This window comes from Anas acuta, chromosome 2, assembly GCF_963932015.1.
Source record: "Anas acuta chromosome 2, bAnaAcu1.1, whole genome shotgun sequence".
In the NCBI taxonomy this organism is placed as follows: Eukaryota; Metazoa; Chordata; class Aves; order Anseriformes; family Anatidae; genus Anas; species Anas acuta.
The window spans coordinates 7215355-7229928 of record NC_088980.1 but is presented as its reverse complement, the minus strand read 5'-3'; the positions used below and the strand labels follow the sequence as shown (position 1 = coordinate 7229928).

At 43.5% G+C, this 14574-nt stretch overlaps 1 protein-coding gene across 7 annotated transcripts in view; it reads right to left on the bottom strand.

Annotated features, from left to right (window-relative positions):
* The window catches only part of GALNT11 (polypeptide N-acetylgalactosaminyltransferase 11), a 43643-nt gene that overhangs the window by 23575 nt on the left and 5494 nt on the right, over window positions 1-14574 (bottom strand). For 5 of the 7 annotated variants that reach the window (XM_068673418.1, XM_068673410.1, XM_068673412.1 and 2 more), the window contains exons 2-3: window positions 5259-5591; window positions 308-431 (exon numbers count right to left, since the gene is read on the bottom strand). In XM_068673418.1, coding sequence (XP_068529519.1) covers window positions 308-431; window positions 5259-5553 — 419 coding nt within the window. In that variant the 5' untranslated portion in view covers window positions 5554-5591. Of the gene's footprint in view, window positions 1-307; window positions 432-5258; window positions 5592-9617; window positions 9891-13256; window positions 13395-14574 lie in introns of those variants that run through there. The other 2 variants (XM_068673411.1, XM_068673414.1) reach the window with 2 other exon arrangements.

Sequence of the window (14574 nt, the reverse complement as noted above, 5' to 3'; positions counted from 1 at the left end):
CGTACCACAGTCTTCCCATACCTTCTACATATCTACCACATATCTTTCCAGTTGGTATAAAATTAGATCTTCACATGCAATATGCAGGGAAAAAAATAGAAGAAACCAAAGAATAAAATTCCTAACCCCAAGCACTCCTGCTTGGATGGCTGAAAACCTGCCTTCAGTGACAGAAGAGCCTGAAAGAGAATCAGATGGAAATGCAGTACCAAAAATGTTACATACTAAATCAGGTAGTATCCAATGCAATGCTAAGTCCCTGAACACATGTAATTGTATTATATTTTCTCCAAAAATTTGTACATACTTTGCATCTCTTGTATCTGGTACCTCCCTGTGGTATCCCAGCCGGTTACTGATGAGCATATTGAACGCATGCTTCTGGTAGCCCAAGTCTCTTACTTCCTGATCTTCTTCATTAAAAATCATTCCTGCAGAAGGGACATGCCAAGATCAGTTAACAAGCTTAAAAGCATCCCTTGGAAACAATCAAGGAGTGAAATGTATGATTTAACTTCCTCTAAAACAAACCACGTTCTTCAGAAATCATTTTACCCTCTGGTTTTGCAGAGTACATTCAGTAAGTAGTGTTTCTGAGTAGCCTGCACAGCTGTAACAAAATGAAATCATTCTCCAAACTGACATCTCCATTGTACTTATTGCCTTACCAGACACATTCCTTTCTCTGAAACGGCCTCTTATTCTTAACACCACTAAAAAAAAAAAAAAAAAGACATCAAAGCAGCACAACAGGAGAAGCTTCAGCCACACAATGCATCAGCACCCAGTCATACAGATGAAGGGGTCTAGAAGTAGGATTTTGAAGAGGAAAAAAAACATTGATAGTGGGGGAAAAACCCTTACAATGCAACCTCCAATTCCACGCAGCTTTCCTGAGCCTGCAGTAACACAGAAATCACAGAATCACAGAATTTTTCTAGGTTGGAAGAGACCTCAAGATCATCGAGTCCAACCTCTGACCTAAAACTAACAGTCCCCACTAAACCATATCCCTAAGCTCTACATCTAAACGTCTTTTGAAGACTTCCAGGGATGGTGACTCCACCACCTCCCTGGGCAGCCCGTTCCAATGCCTCACAACCCTTTCAGTAAAGAAATTCTTCCTAACATCTAACCTAAAACTCCCCTGGCGTAACTTTAGCCCATTCCCCCTCGTCCTGTCATCAGGCACATGGGAGAACAGGCCAACCCCCACCTCGCTACAGCCTCCTTTAATGTACTTATACAGAGCAATAAGGTCACCCCTGAGCCTCCTCTTCTCTAGGCTGAACAAGCCCAGCTCCTTCAGCCGCTCCTCGTAGGACTTGCTCTCCAGGCCCCTCACCAGCTTCGTCGCCCTTCTTTGGACCCGCTCAAGCACCTCGATGTCCTTCTTGTAGCGAGGGGCCCAAAACTGAACACAGTACTCGAGGTGCGGCCTCACCAGAGCCGAGTACAGGGGGACGATCACCTCCCTAGCCCTGCTGGTCACAGTGTTTCTGATACAAGCCAGGATGCCGTTGGCCTTCTTGGCCACCAGAGCACACTGCTGGCTCATATTCAGCCGACTGTCCACCATCACTCCCAGGTCCTTCTCTGCCTGGCAGCTCTCCAACCATTCCTCTCCCAGCCTGTAGTTCTGCTTGGGGTTATTGCGCCCCAGGTGCAGGCCTGATAGTTCTATCATGGCTATGATAGAACTGTAAACTTCTTATTTGTCTCCCCTGGGACTTTGACAGCAAATAAAACAGCAATAGAGCTAGCTGTTTCTCTGTTGATTATTTTAGCAGAAGCATCCACTGTTGCTGAGCACGGCAGAGGCAGCAGTTGCCGATATAAATAAGTACACTGCTAGATGCCAAGGTGAAATCCTGAATGCCATCCTGCCTGCCTTGTCTCAGTGCCATGGGCTTCTCTCTCACTGAGCCATATGGTCACCAGGGTGAAGAAAAACAAAACACGGTGCTTCAGATTAATTCCTCTACAGAAAAAAAGTGTGGGAAGTGGTAAGAGTGCACAGAGCTTTGCTGTCCTTTCAGTCCCTTGCATCAGCTAGCCACTTCTGTAACAATTCAGGTAGCAGTGACATTTTGTTGTCCCTGTTCAGCTGGCTGTATAGAATCTGATGTCCTTTCGAGACAAAGAGACAGTTTTATTATCAAGCCAGAGTGACTATTTCACTGCAAGTTCAGTACAGGAAGCGAGCAGGTATCATGTAACTTATCTCCTTCCACCCTGCTCATCATCTACTTAAGACCCAAAATCTGCAAAAAGAATAAAAAAAGGTAGTCCTCACTTATATACAGCCTGAAGAACAGATTTCACAGAGCCATGGACTAATTCAGGTTGGAAGGGACATCTGGGTTAACTGCTCAAAGCAGGTCCACCTATGTCAGGTTGCTGAGAGCTTGCCCACTTAAGCTTTGAAAGCCTCCAGTACCTCCAAAAACAGAATTGACAACTCTGCCCCTGTTCAAGCACCTGACCACCACTGCACTGATTTTATTCTTTCCCCCCTCTTGTCTAATCAAATCTCCTTATCTTAATTTCTTATCATAACCCCTTGCAACACCAGCAGGAGTCTGGCTGCACCTTCTTTACAGCCTCCCATTAAGATGGTTTTGACAGCAATAAAATTTCACCTCTTTGCCTTCTCTCTAAAGCAGAATAAAAGCAATCTCAGCTTGTCCTCACACCTCACATTCTCCCGTTTTCAACATCTATGCAAAAGCCAGTTGAGCTCAAAGCCAGAGAAAACATTAAAGAAAATGGAAGGAAGACCATACAAAAAACATAAATGAAGAAAGCATCAGAACTAAGGACAAATCCTGGCTGGCCCTCAGAGCACAGCTGTGTCACCAGTAGACGTGTTTCAGAAACAAGATCTACCTGTAGCTACAAAATCACCTTCAAAATCACCATTTACCATTCCCACCCTGGTGCCTTTAGTCTCAAGTACAAAAAATAACGATGCAGCAACACGTTCTGTCACGTTCACAGATGACCGCTCCCACTGTGGCCAGGCTGTACCACACGGAGCAAAAATGAGGGCCTGATGTGTGAGGAGTGGCTGAGGCCTCTTGGTTTGTTCAGCCCCAAGCAGAGCAGGCTGAGGGGAGGCCTCATGGCGGCCTGCAGCTCCCTCACGAGGGGAGCAGAGGGGCAGGCGCTGAGCTCTGCTCTCTGGGGACAGCGACAGGACCCGAGGGAACGGCATGGAGCTGGGACAGGGGAGGGTCAGGCTGGGGGTTAGGGAAAGGGTCTGCACCCAGAGGTGGTTGGGCACTGGGACAGGCTGCCCAAAGATGTGGGCACAGCACTGAGGCTGACAGAGATCAAGTGTTTGGACACTGCTCAGACACAGGGTCTGGTTTTGGGTGGTTCTGTGTGGAGCCAGGAGTTGGACTCGATGATCCTGGTGGGTCCCTTCCAACCTGGGATACTCTGTGATTCTAAGTCTTGTCACAACGGCAGTGCCTCTCTTCCAGCGTCAGGTTTAAAGGGATAAAGCAGCCCTCCTTTGAACTACATGCATTTCCAGCTCGTCAGTTCAGACGCCCAGCTCAATCATTCCTACATGCTCAGTGCCACAGGAACACCATGACACTGGGTTGACTGAAAACATCTCCTTGACACAAAGTGCAAGCTTAAACACATACCAAATGCTTCATTCGACAATCCTTCCATACCCGACCACTGATTACTTCCTTCTGATCTTCTGAATATAGACTAGAAGGAATGCTAATGCTTTTAAAACATCCTTATGAAGAACAACATCCAAAACACATGCAGAAGGCCTGAAAGATTTCAGTCCAAACAGCAGATACAGGCCCTTGGAAAATAAGGTTTGCAACGGAAACATTTCAGGCTTTACTTCAGCAGAATTATTTGGGTTTCACAAGTTTATGAAGACGACTTCACCCCATCAGATTGGTGGTTTTGGCTGTCATATGCCAATGCTTTTGTTTTTTTTTTTTTTTTGCTTTGCGTGTTTATCACCGCAATACCCAACAGGGACAGGAAGCCTTTTCCTACAGCACCTGATCTAATTCACAGAGAGCCAGCTGTCTCCCGATGATTCAAGTATAACTTATCCTGGCACCATAAATCCCCTTGGCTTCCACCAGCCAAACCAGTCACTCTGTTTGAAGATCAAGGGACTTCTCAGTCAAAAAGCTCTAATTTCTTTCCTGGCCAGCACTGAATAGCTGGAAAGAAACAGCCACCTCTGGACTGGCTTTCACCTCACTTGGCTCTGGTGGGTTTTGCAGTGAGCTGATAAACATTTGAAATGCCACAAGGCAATGCAAGTTGGCATTTCTGTTCTGGAGGGCGTTTTTCCACATATGCATGTAACTCTATGTGCAACTCATGAGCTGAAGTTTGGCAAAGGCCTACAAATTTTTGAAGCTGGTGATGCAGCACTCAAAAGTAATGACAGAGGACCTAAGATGTAAGTATTAAACTCCTGGCTGTGGAGGATACTATGCCATAATTCCCAAAAGAGCAGCAGATACTGATACCGTGATACTCAATGTGTACCTCCAGACTTCAAGAAAGTTTGCAGGCTAATGCAACACAAATTCAAAACACAGCAGAGAACAACACTAAGCTGTAAGCAGTTAAATAAACAAAGCATTTTAGCTTGGAAGACAAACTCAAATCGTCTCATTGATGAAATATGTTCCAACAAAACACGCAGACCTTTGTTGGTACAAAATAAGCAGGACTTGGCCCTCACCACTGTCATCTCAATCAATCTTTCATTGTAATTTTGTTCCCCACACATTTTTTCTCGTTGATTTCATACTCCAAGGATGTTCTTCTCATCAATGGGTCCTCTTCATTGTGTATTGTTATCAAGCTATTTTTAATTGTTGCATATGATCAGAGCTCCTCTGTGGGGAGTAAAAGTTCATGTATTTCAACCCAATCAATATAGGAGCAAGATATGAAAGAAGATTCTGGAAGTTTCAATATATTCAAGAACTACATCAAGGGCAGACACCCTGCTGCAATCCAGTCCTCAATAACACACAGCACAGCTGTAAGTGTTAGGAACAGTATATTTTGGATCACACACAGTAGAATAAATTTCAAATAATTTCTAATTAAGGGAGCCACTAGCACTATCTATATTTTAACACCAAAACTACTTCATTACACAATTTGCACCAGGAACCCTTTAAACTTGAAACCTTCAAATTCCATTGCTGCTACTGTTTTCAGTTTTTTCACCAACGCCAAAAAGCACTTACCCATTTCAGGAGAGAAGTCTACCTCCCCCTTCACTGGGTCCTGGACATGATTTCCAAGAGGATTTCCAATCTTATTCTCTTTCTGTTGCAATTCAGGTAAATGAACTGGCCCCCGGGTAAAACGGGGGTAGAATTTTTTTGGAAATGGCCTCTGAGGTTCCAGCCCCTTGACGGGCACATTCTTGAAGGACTGATTTTCTTCACTGAAGTTGAAATAAACAAAGAGCAGAAGTGTCCAGGTCACTGATGTGAAAAGGCACCCATAGCAGAAATAGCGAAGCGTGACACTTCCCATTGTAGACTTAGCATCGTTGAGGACCCATTCTCAATTACCTGAAAGAGAATAAAAACACATTCAGAGCACTGCCTGTTAACTCCTGAGGTTTACCCCTAGGAAGTTCATACACAGAAGAAGGAAAGAGCAACAAGCTCCAAGGTAATTCACTGGCTTCCTGCAGACTCTGGAGGAGATGCCCGCCTACAGCTGGAAGGAAGCAAACCAGCCCTGAGTTGTGCTGTAGGCATCCCTCCACTAACAGCACTTTTGCAAAGTATTTTACAAGTTCCTAAAGCTAGCAAATCCCTGGAATGAAGCACGTGAAACTGGTCATAAAGTTGTATTTACAGCCCCAGAGATTCAGGTAAACTTTTTGGAGTTTCTCATGTCTAAACAAGGCTCATTTCCCAAAACTGTGAAAATAAAGAATTAGATCTCTCTCATCTTTATCTTAACGGAATGAATTATTTGCACAGTAACAAGAAGTCAGGGAAACATTTAATCACCTTTTAATTAGTGAAATGCTTGTGTTAAGAAAAAGTATTGGGGGTGGGGGTCAGGGCTTTACACTAATGCATTTCTCAGACTTCTCAAGAAATTGGAAACAACCAGAAGTCTTCAGGTCAGCCTGGCAAAGAACAGACCACAACAACATTTACAAGCACAGCTTATTCCCTTCTCAATATGGAAAACTACTAAACAGAAGTAGAAGGTGCTCACGATCCCAAAGAAACCTATAAAGATCCCACTTATTTTGGCAGCCCAATTCCGAGTCCTAAGTGACCTGCATCCAAAAATTCAAAGTCCACTTTCACAGATCGCACCGAGTCATTCTTTCCCTTCCAGAAAGGAAGATTTCCACAAAGTAAAATAAAGCAGAAAAACAACTCCTCGAAAATAATTTACCTGTTATTGTCACCACGTCCAACTTCCTCACTTCTGCAAGGGAACAGTCTATGCAGCAGTTAAGCCCAAGGAGCTTAAAAAGGTCTTAAACAGGGTTTAAATCTCACGCTGACCCCGCGCACAGATGAATTGCATGCCCTGTGGAACAGGCTCTCTAACGTTGTCACACACAAATCTTGCTGCTTAACTGCAGGGCCGTGAAATTGTTCAGGCAACAAATGCTCTGGGGCTAAAATGATTAAAAAAATCTCTCATTCTAGCTAGCAGAAGGGGTTTACCAGCTGGAGAGATGCAGATCACCGATCCTCAGTACCTCACTGGTCAGTTACCTTAACCAAGGCGAATCCAGGCTCGGAAAAAGCACAGGAGGCTGCAAAGGACCAAGATTAGATAAACAGCTACATCCTCCCCATCATAGTAATTCTTCCTGCCAGACAGCCTGCAGACAATTAATACTTATCCTAGAAGATGATCTGGGGGCTTGCCAGCTTTTTCTCACAGGGCCACGAGAAGGTCAGCTGCTGTCCAACTTGTCCAAGGCGAATATTCCGCTCCTCAAAGCCTCTAGAGTTGTTTTCCCCTTTGCTATGGTAACACAGATGCACAGCCCCGCATCGTGGCACACACTTACACAGCAGACTGAGCTGTTCTAACCCCACAGCTTTTCATTTTCATCTCCAGCCTTTTCATTTGGGAGCTATGGAGGCACACCTACATGGCAGCTTGCACAGGAGAGCCAAATCTCACCCTTGCTGTCCCAGCTAAGGGATAAGCAGAGCCCAGAACAGAACAGCATCTCCCCAGCCTCTCGGATGTGTTTCACAGATCTGCTTTGGTGCTGCTGAGGCACTTCCAGCCACACCAAAGCACATTTGCTGTGTCTGAGATCAGACGTACTCAGATGAAAAAGGAAGGGATGAAATGAGTGATCACCAGAGTGAAAAGTTTGCTGTACATCCCTTCCATCTCCAGCAAGCCCTCTGAGAGGGCTGACAGCACACTCTTGGACACCTACCAGATCACTGCTACAGCAGCAACAAACACAAACCTGAGCCCGATAGCATTTCCACATGTTCTTTCCTAGGGCAGGATTGCTTCACCTTCCTTTCCCCTCCTTCGCTGTTCTGCAGCTTGGTGAAAGGGTACAAAGGTTGAAATGCTGCATTTAAAATAAATGCCAGAACCTCCACGATGCAGAAAACCAGGCCCTTTCAGTAGCTTGCTATTCAACCAAGACATTGGGTAATGCATTTGGCAGGAGAACGCAGACTCATTATTTATTTGCTTTAAGATCCACATGTTTTGTCAGAGGCTTCGTTTTGGAGGCAGGGTGGAAAAAAAAAAGTGAACGCTGCCTATGAAAAGCTCAGCAGGGCTTATTAGCTTACCTGATTTACCAACACATGAGCATTTACATGACTGTTCTCTGATGATTTCAACCATTTCTACCACTTCAACAGCAGCAGAAGTCACAGTCTGAATCAGTGCTGTATGCTCCAGTCTTAAATCAACCACGATATCTCTCTCAGGTCTGTGTAAGTGACGAGGCAGCTGCGTGTTTTCAAGTCCTAAACAGCACCAGTCCTGCTTGGGACCTCTCCTGAGGGACCAGGAGAGCATTCAGCCCTACCCTTCTGTGCGTGGCTCTCCAGAGGGAGGACTGAATGCTTACACTGGTCACAAGGACCCAGAGGAAACAGTCACGGATGCCTCCACTTCCACCTTGTCGTCCTCCCTATCCAGGGCTCTCTTCTGCAAGCTATTTGGACCCAGCGAATGAACTTACCCTGCCCAGATCCTTTCCTTCGCGTGCTGTGAAGTTCTCCAGCAAACACTTTGCTGCTTTACCAACAACTGTCTCCAGCTGCCTACACGCTGTCACAGCCCGCCGGTGGCTGTCTAAAAACATCCATCCTCTCCCAGCTGGTTTCTTCAAGCAGGATTTGAAAACTTCAGCAAAGCCAAACTTTTTTTTCCCCGTTCCTCCAAAGCGTTGGTATCCTTCTCAACACAGATATGATCTTTGTCTCATGCTGCTTGTGTGTTTTTGAATTTAGCAGCCCTAAACCTCCAGTAACGCAAGCAGAGCTAGCAGGTTTACGTAGTTAGATAGAAACTAACTGAAAAAGCAGACTTTTGTTATCCAGACAATGTCCATGTGCTCATAAGAATATTTTTCACCAGTGTAGTAAATACAGTAACACCCAATGCAGTCACCACAAAATTGCTATTTGGACAGGACAGTTAAAACCTATTTTTATCTATTTAATCAAATGCAAGCAAAAATAGCAATTGCCATCTAAAAGAATCAACCCCTCTATGGTTTAAACATATCAAGAATAATTTAATAATGCAGTTCCTCACCGATTTTACATGTAATTCAGATTAGATCTGAAGGATCTAAAGTGTTTTACCTCTCAATTTCTGGAAAGCAGCAGCTGCCAAGAGAAAGTTTCCGAACTACCTCAGGCAATTCTTTCCCAGAAACACATGCAGGGAATGAACATCCAGACTGAACAGAAGACATTTCCTCCCCGTCAGCAACATCGGAGCTGTCACAGCAACTAATAAATAAATCACACCTTGAAGTATCTCACAAGCCTTCATCAACATTCACAACAAAGCGGCAATGCAAGGGATTTAGGGCTGTTTGCACTGGGCTACTTAGGAACCCCGTCAGAACGGACGGACATAATCCATAATCCAGACAGGCATAAATCATCCGAAGTGGCAGCATCTCCTGCATCAGGAAATTACAGTCTGTTTTGGAGGCAACTGCTGTGACCGAGAAGCAAAAGAACTCCATGCTCTTAAGAGCTGCCCCTGGTATCAGCTCAGAAGAGACAGTGTTTGTAATGCTCAGTATTTGGGGCATTTCTAACAAATATCCTGATTTACAGTCTCTCCCATCTTGCTTCATTTTGACTGTCATACATATTGTCTGACAGTTATCCCACTTTGACAGAGCCTTGGATTTAAGTTTGCACAACGGAATGGCAGAAATAAAATATTCCTCTCTAATCCGCACAAATTCCAGTGCAGAAATCCCAGTTCCTTGCAAAAGCAGAAAATCATTTATACCTCTCCTTAAAAAAAGATAATTAAGTATAAGTAACTTAGCAAAACTCTCCAAAAGTCAATCAATAGCGGATATGATAAAAAATGCAGGAGCCTACCTGCCTGAGTCAAGCTTCAGCGATTACTGTGCAATTGGGTTCTCCACGTCTCACCAACTTCTTGTAGGGTTCTTATAGAACCAGCAGGAAATCCAACCCACACATCAAGCCTGGTAACATTTACATTTAATAACTGGCCCAACAATTACTCCCTGTTCTCGCAGACAGCCTGGAAGAGTGCCGTTAGGAACCTGCGCAGCTCTCACACTGCCCCAATGTACGAGCCTTCAGTGTTTGTCAGGAAAAAAATGCCAGCCACATTTCACAGTATTTTGGCTTAAAGAGCCTGTAGCTACTTTTCCTCTCTGTCCAGCCACTGCTTAAACACCAACATCTGCTTGGATTAACCTCAGCAGTTTAGTAAACACACCGTATGACTGGATGGTTCAGGACTGTGCCAGAACTTATGTTTGTCAGAGGTCAAGCAGAGGATCAGATTAACCTCAAGATTTTTTGAAGCAGCAGTCAGAATTATTTGAGAAAACCTGAAACTCTGCTTGTAGTTAGTCCAAGAACAGCTTTTCTTTAAAAAAAAATAAAGTACGGGGATGACAGAGATACAACTCATACTGCCCAGACTTCCTGCAAGACCGCCTGCGTGTTTTGGACCTCTATTAAGGCAGGGAACAGATATGCATAATCCTTATTTTTTAAAGAGCATTCTAGTGAAATATCATTAAACTAATTTTTATCTCGCTACAAAGCATCAGGATAAACTGCCACATGACCTTCTACAGCTGCTTTTAATTTTTAATTCATTGTTTATCGGGGGGCAGGGAGAGAAGCAGAACAAGATAAGGTAACACTATTTACAAATGCTGATTTTGCTCTTGCAATGGCCTTAACTCTTTACACATTTCTCAGCCTCCAAGACGTGACAGCTACCATCGCTGCTCTTCCCAAGAAGCCTCACTGTGACCAGGCTTTCTCATTTTCTTGTTGGCTCACTGGCAACCAGCATTAGCAGCACATCGAACAGAGGCCGGATTAGGAAGCGGCAGCACTCCGGTAATGCACCCATCACACAAACAGATGGCATTCCCCACAGCTGCTGTGGTTTCGTGAAACTATTTGTTGTTTTTTTTTTTATTTTCCAGGCATCCCTTACATCACAAATAGTCACCAGGGAGAGACGGTTACTAGACGAGCGAGATGACAAAGGGACACCTCAGGCTGCTTTTCCTGCAGGGTTTTATGGGCTCCAGCACATATCGCTAGAAGGAACGCACATTCAGGACACAAGTCAGAGACATTTCTAATTTAAAAGATAAACCTATAAAAACCTAATTTAACAGCTTACAAAAAACCTCTTACTGGACTATTTCAGCACAAGATTTGATCTACCTGCCTGCTTGCTTTCAGTCAAAACCAGCCATTAATTTTTGACCTCACAGAAGGGACAGGTCATCAGACTTTCTGAATCAAGTGGCTCTTTTTGACACAACCCAGGCATGTAACTGCTCACATAAAGGCTGTTTGGAGAAACAGGCCTCAAGTAGGCTCAGCACGGCCAAAAGCTGGGACAGAAACTCCCCAGCTGATGACACAGCTTAGAGAATCCAGGAGATGCAGCGTATGGGCTGCAACAACCAGAGCACAGCTGGGGATGCGGGCACACCACCCCTGTAGGACCACGGTACCCACCTGGGGATTTTCCAGCACGTCAATAAACTGAAGCGAGCTCACCAGAGGCCACCAAGATGGTCACGAGCTGGAGCATTTGCTTTGCGATGGCTCTGGAGGTGCTAACAGCAGCCTGCTGGTACCTGCAGGGATGTGAGCAGGAAAGCAGAGCCGGGCTGTCCACCGAGGTGCAAGTTGGAAGAAGGAAAGAGCTAAAAACAAGCCTGATAGACCTTCAGTCACAGCAACACGGAGAAATACGCTGCAGACCACGGGCTGTCCTGTTGTATAAGATCGTTTCTCCCTTTCATTTTAATGAGATGACATACCAAAATCTATTTTTAATGAGCCACTGCAAGTCACTTCGAAATGCAAATGTAAAAGGTTTGGGAGCCAACAGTTTAGTCATTTCTGCACAGCTACAGAAATCCGTGTCACACCAGCTAAAATAAATCCTGCTGAAATCAACAAGTTACAGAAAAATCATCTCAAAATACCAATGATGTTCTTTATACTTTATAGACAGAAAGACAGAGAGCTTAGTTGCATGAATTGCTGAAGACCTAAGAAATTATGAGTATACATGTCTGAAAAATGTAGTGTTTTATAATATTTTATTTAAATTATGGTTTTAGGTTCCCACTCCTACTTTTATCACTGTCAAATGACTCCCTTGTAGCATATACTGATGGGGAGTTCAGTTTTTGGACTTTAACCACAGATGGATAAATCGTGAAGATTTAAAAATAGTGGTATGCAAACGATATAATGAATGCCTCCTCCAGGAACATAACTTCTCTTATCAAGCTTTTTGGAATTTCTCAACGCCCATCGGAAAGCTTTGCTTAAAAGGCTGCCACAGTGAAGTGAATGGGAACATTTTTCTTTTTTTAAAGTTTCCATTTCAAATATTTCCTTACTGAAGAAGGTATTTTAAAATTTCTTCAGCATCTTTCACTTCAAAGCATGCTGGATTTTCTTTTTATTGATAACAAACAACACTCTCCCTACATATTTCTCCTGTCCAAGGAGAGTATTTCAAAAAGGTTCTCATTTATGGATACAATTTTCATGCAAAAAACAGCTAGAAGTTTGGAATGAAGAAGTTTCATAAGAGTCAGGATCTCTCATTAACGATCAACCTAACAGAACACCAGTTTGGGTTAAAAACAACCCTAAATTGGAAATTCACATAGCAGTCCAGTTTGTGATTATAGACAGCAAGTACACTTGGATTAGACAGTTAAGTTAATCAAAATCCCAGTGCTCAACACTGAATAAATAAGGGCTATACTGTGGACAGCTTCATGCTGCTGCAGCATCCTCTTTCCCCTTCTCCCCTCCAAAAGCTACTTGCTTCCCAAAGGAAAAGTGCACACATGGCATTAGGGGGATCTCCAACAAACATGCTGCACTGTAGGGCTGCTCTGCTGGATGTTGCTTTCAGCCATCTGGCAGAGAAATACATGTCGTGCAGTTCATGGACTCCTAAAAATACCTTCTTCCTTTTAGTTGCTGATATTTGTTTTCTGCCAATTGAAACAATGAGATTTTCTTCTCATTGGCAAAGCCAGCTTTCAGGGAAGCCAGAATTTGTCTTCAGGGAAGCCAGAATTTTGCTTTTGTATTGTCTCCCAAGAAAGGTGCATGCACTTTGCAGTGCAGCTCTTCCTTCTCACGTATAGCTTAGAAAATGTCAGGATTAAAAATAAAACCATGCCGACAATTCCTATTTCAATGCATCTCTCAGATTAAAAGATCCACGTATCTAAATGTTAGTTTAAAAAAAACCCTCCAGCACTATATATAAATGCAAAAGGTAAGTGAGCTTACAAGGTCAACTACACACAAGTAAGCTGCTTAATACCTATTCCAAATGTTTAAAACCTACCTAACTCTTCCTTGCATATCACGTCTACAAAGCTCACCAAAATAAGAGTAAAAATACAGATGTGCATGCAAAATAAGTAGATAAGAAATCCTTCTACATGAACAGCTGAACAGAAAAACACTCACCTTCTTCCAGAAGAGTCGGCACTAAAGAAGCAGTGCAAGGTTACATCGTGAAAACACATTCACTGCAGTAGCAGTCAAATCCAGTTGGTGTCTTCATTCTCAGTGAACAATAAAACGCTGAGCCTGAAACTTAACACTTTGCTGCTGAGCGCCACTTCCAAGTCCTTACTGGAAACGGGGTAACAAACACAAGGTTCCCTATGACAACAGGCTGATCTGAAGGGGATTCAGGACATGAACTCAACAAGGTTATTCCTCATTTCACTGCACAGACTGCCCCAAAAGCACTGTTAGTTCTTCTTTTTTCTTAAAAAAAGAAGTGAGGTCATTTTACTGCCACTTACCAGAGAAGCATAATCTAAGGAATCTTTCGTCACAGCATCAGTGGATTAGACCTCAGTAATACTAGAGGAAGCCATCATTGAGTTTGTATACAAATTCCACAAACTTCTTTACTCCCGATTTTCCGAATCACTAGCAATTTGAAGACTTCCACATTTTGACTGCAGTTTTCTAGGTATGCTTTCTGCTCAAATGCATCTTTTTAGAAAATTCTTTAAAGTTCTCTGAGCTTTTTTTTCCGCAGCTTTCTACAAGCAGAGTGAAAACATTATCCAGTTCTAAAAAAAAAAAAAATAAAAAAAAATAAAAAAATTAGAAACTTAATTTGGCAGCCCTCCTGCCAGAAAAGCTGGCAGGAGATTTGGCAATAAAACAGACCTCACTGAAGTACTTTGCAGTGAGGCAGTGAAAATTGGAGTTGACTGGGCTCAGCTTTAAGCCTGTGACTACTGACCATAGATATTTTTTTTTGCAAATCCCAATTCTGCAGTTCCCTCCAAGCAGATATCCCCTTGTGCAGAGCTCAGTACTGAAATCAACAGCTGCATACAAAATATGCATTTGTAAACTCAGACTAGAAACTTCATAAAAAAACCTTTACCTGAGCTTGTATAAACTGCAAAGCTGCTGCAATTACTTAATTTCCTACGGAACTAAGAACTCTGTAATGCTGACTTAATGAGGATGGTTAAGTTGCACCTTACCCTACAGCATTAGGTTACAGAATTCACTCTGACTTCTGAGCCTATTTCCCACAAATCCTACAAGGCTGATTGCTTTCTTTTTTTTTTTTCCTGGAGGATTTTTGTTTTCAAAATGCAGAATCTTATGTAAACAAATATGACAGCAGTGCTACCTTTGCAGCCCAGGCGCGTTGCATTCGCTTACAGTCAGCTGCCAGAAATTGCCACAGGCAGGCAACAGGAGGCAGCGAGCTGCTCGCTGCAGCTCTGCAGTCTGCCCGTGCAGCTCACTT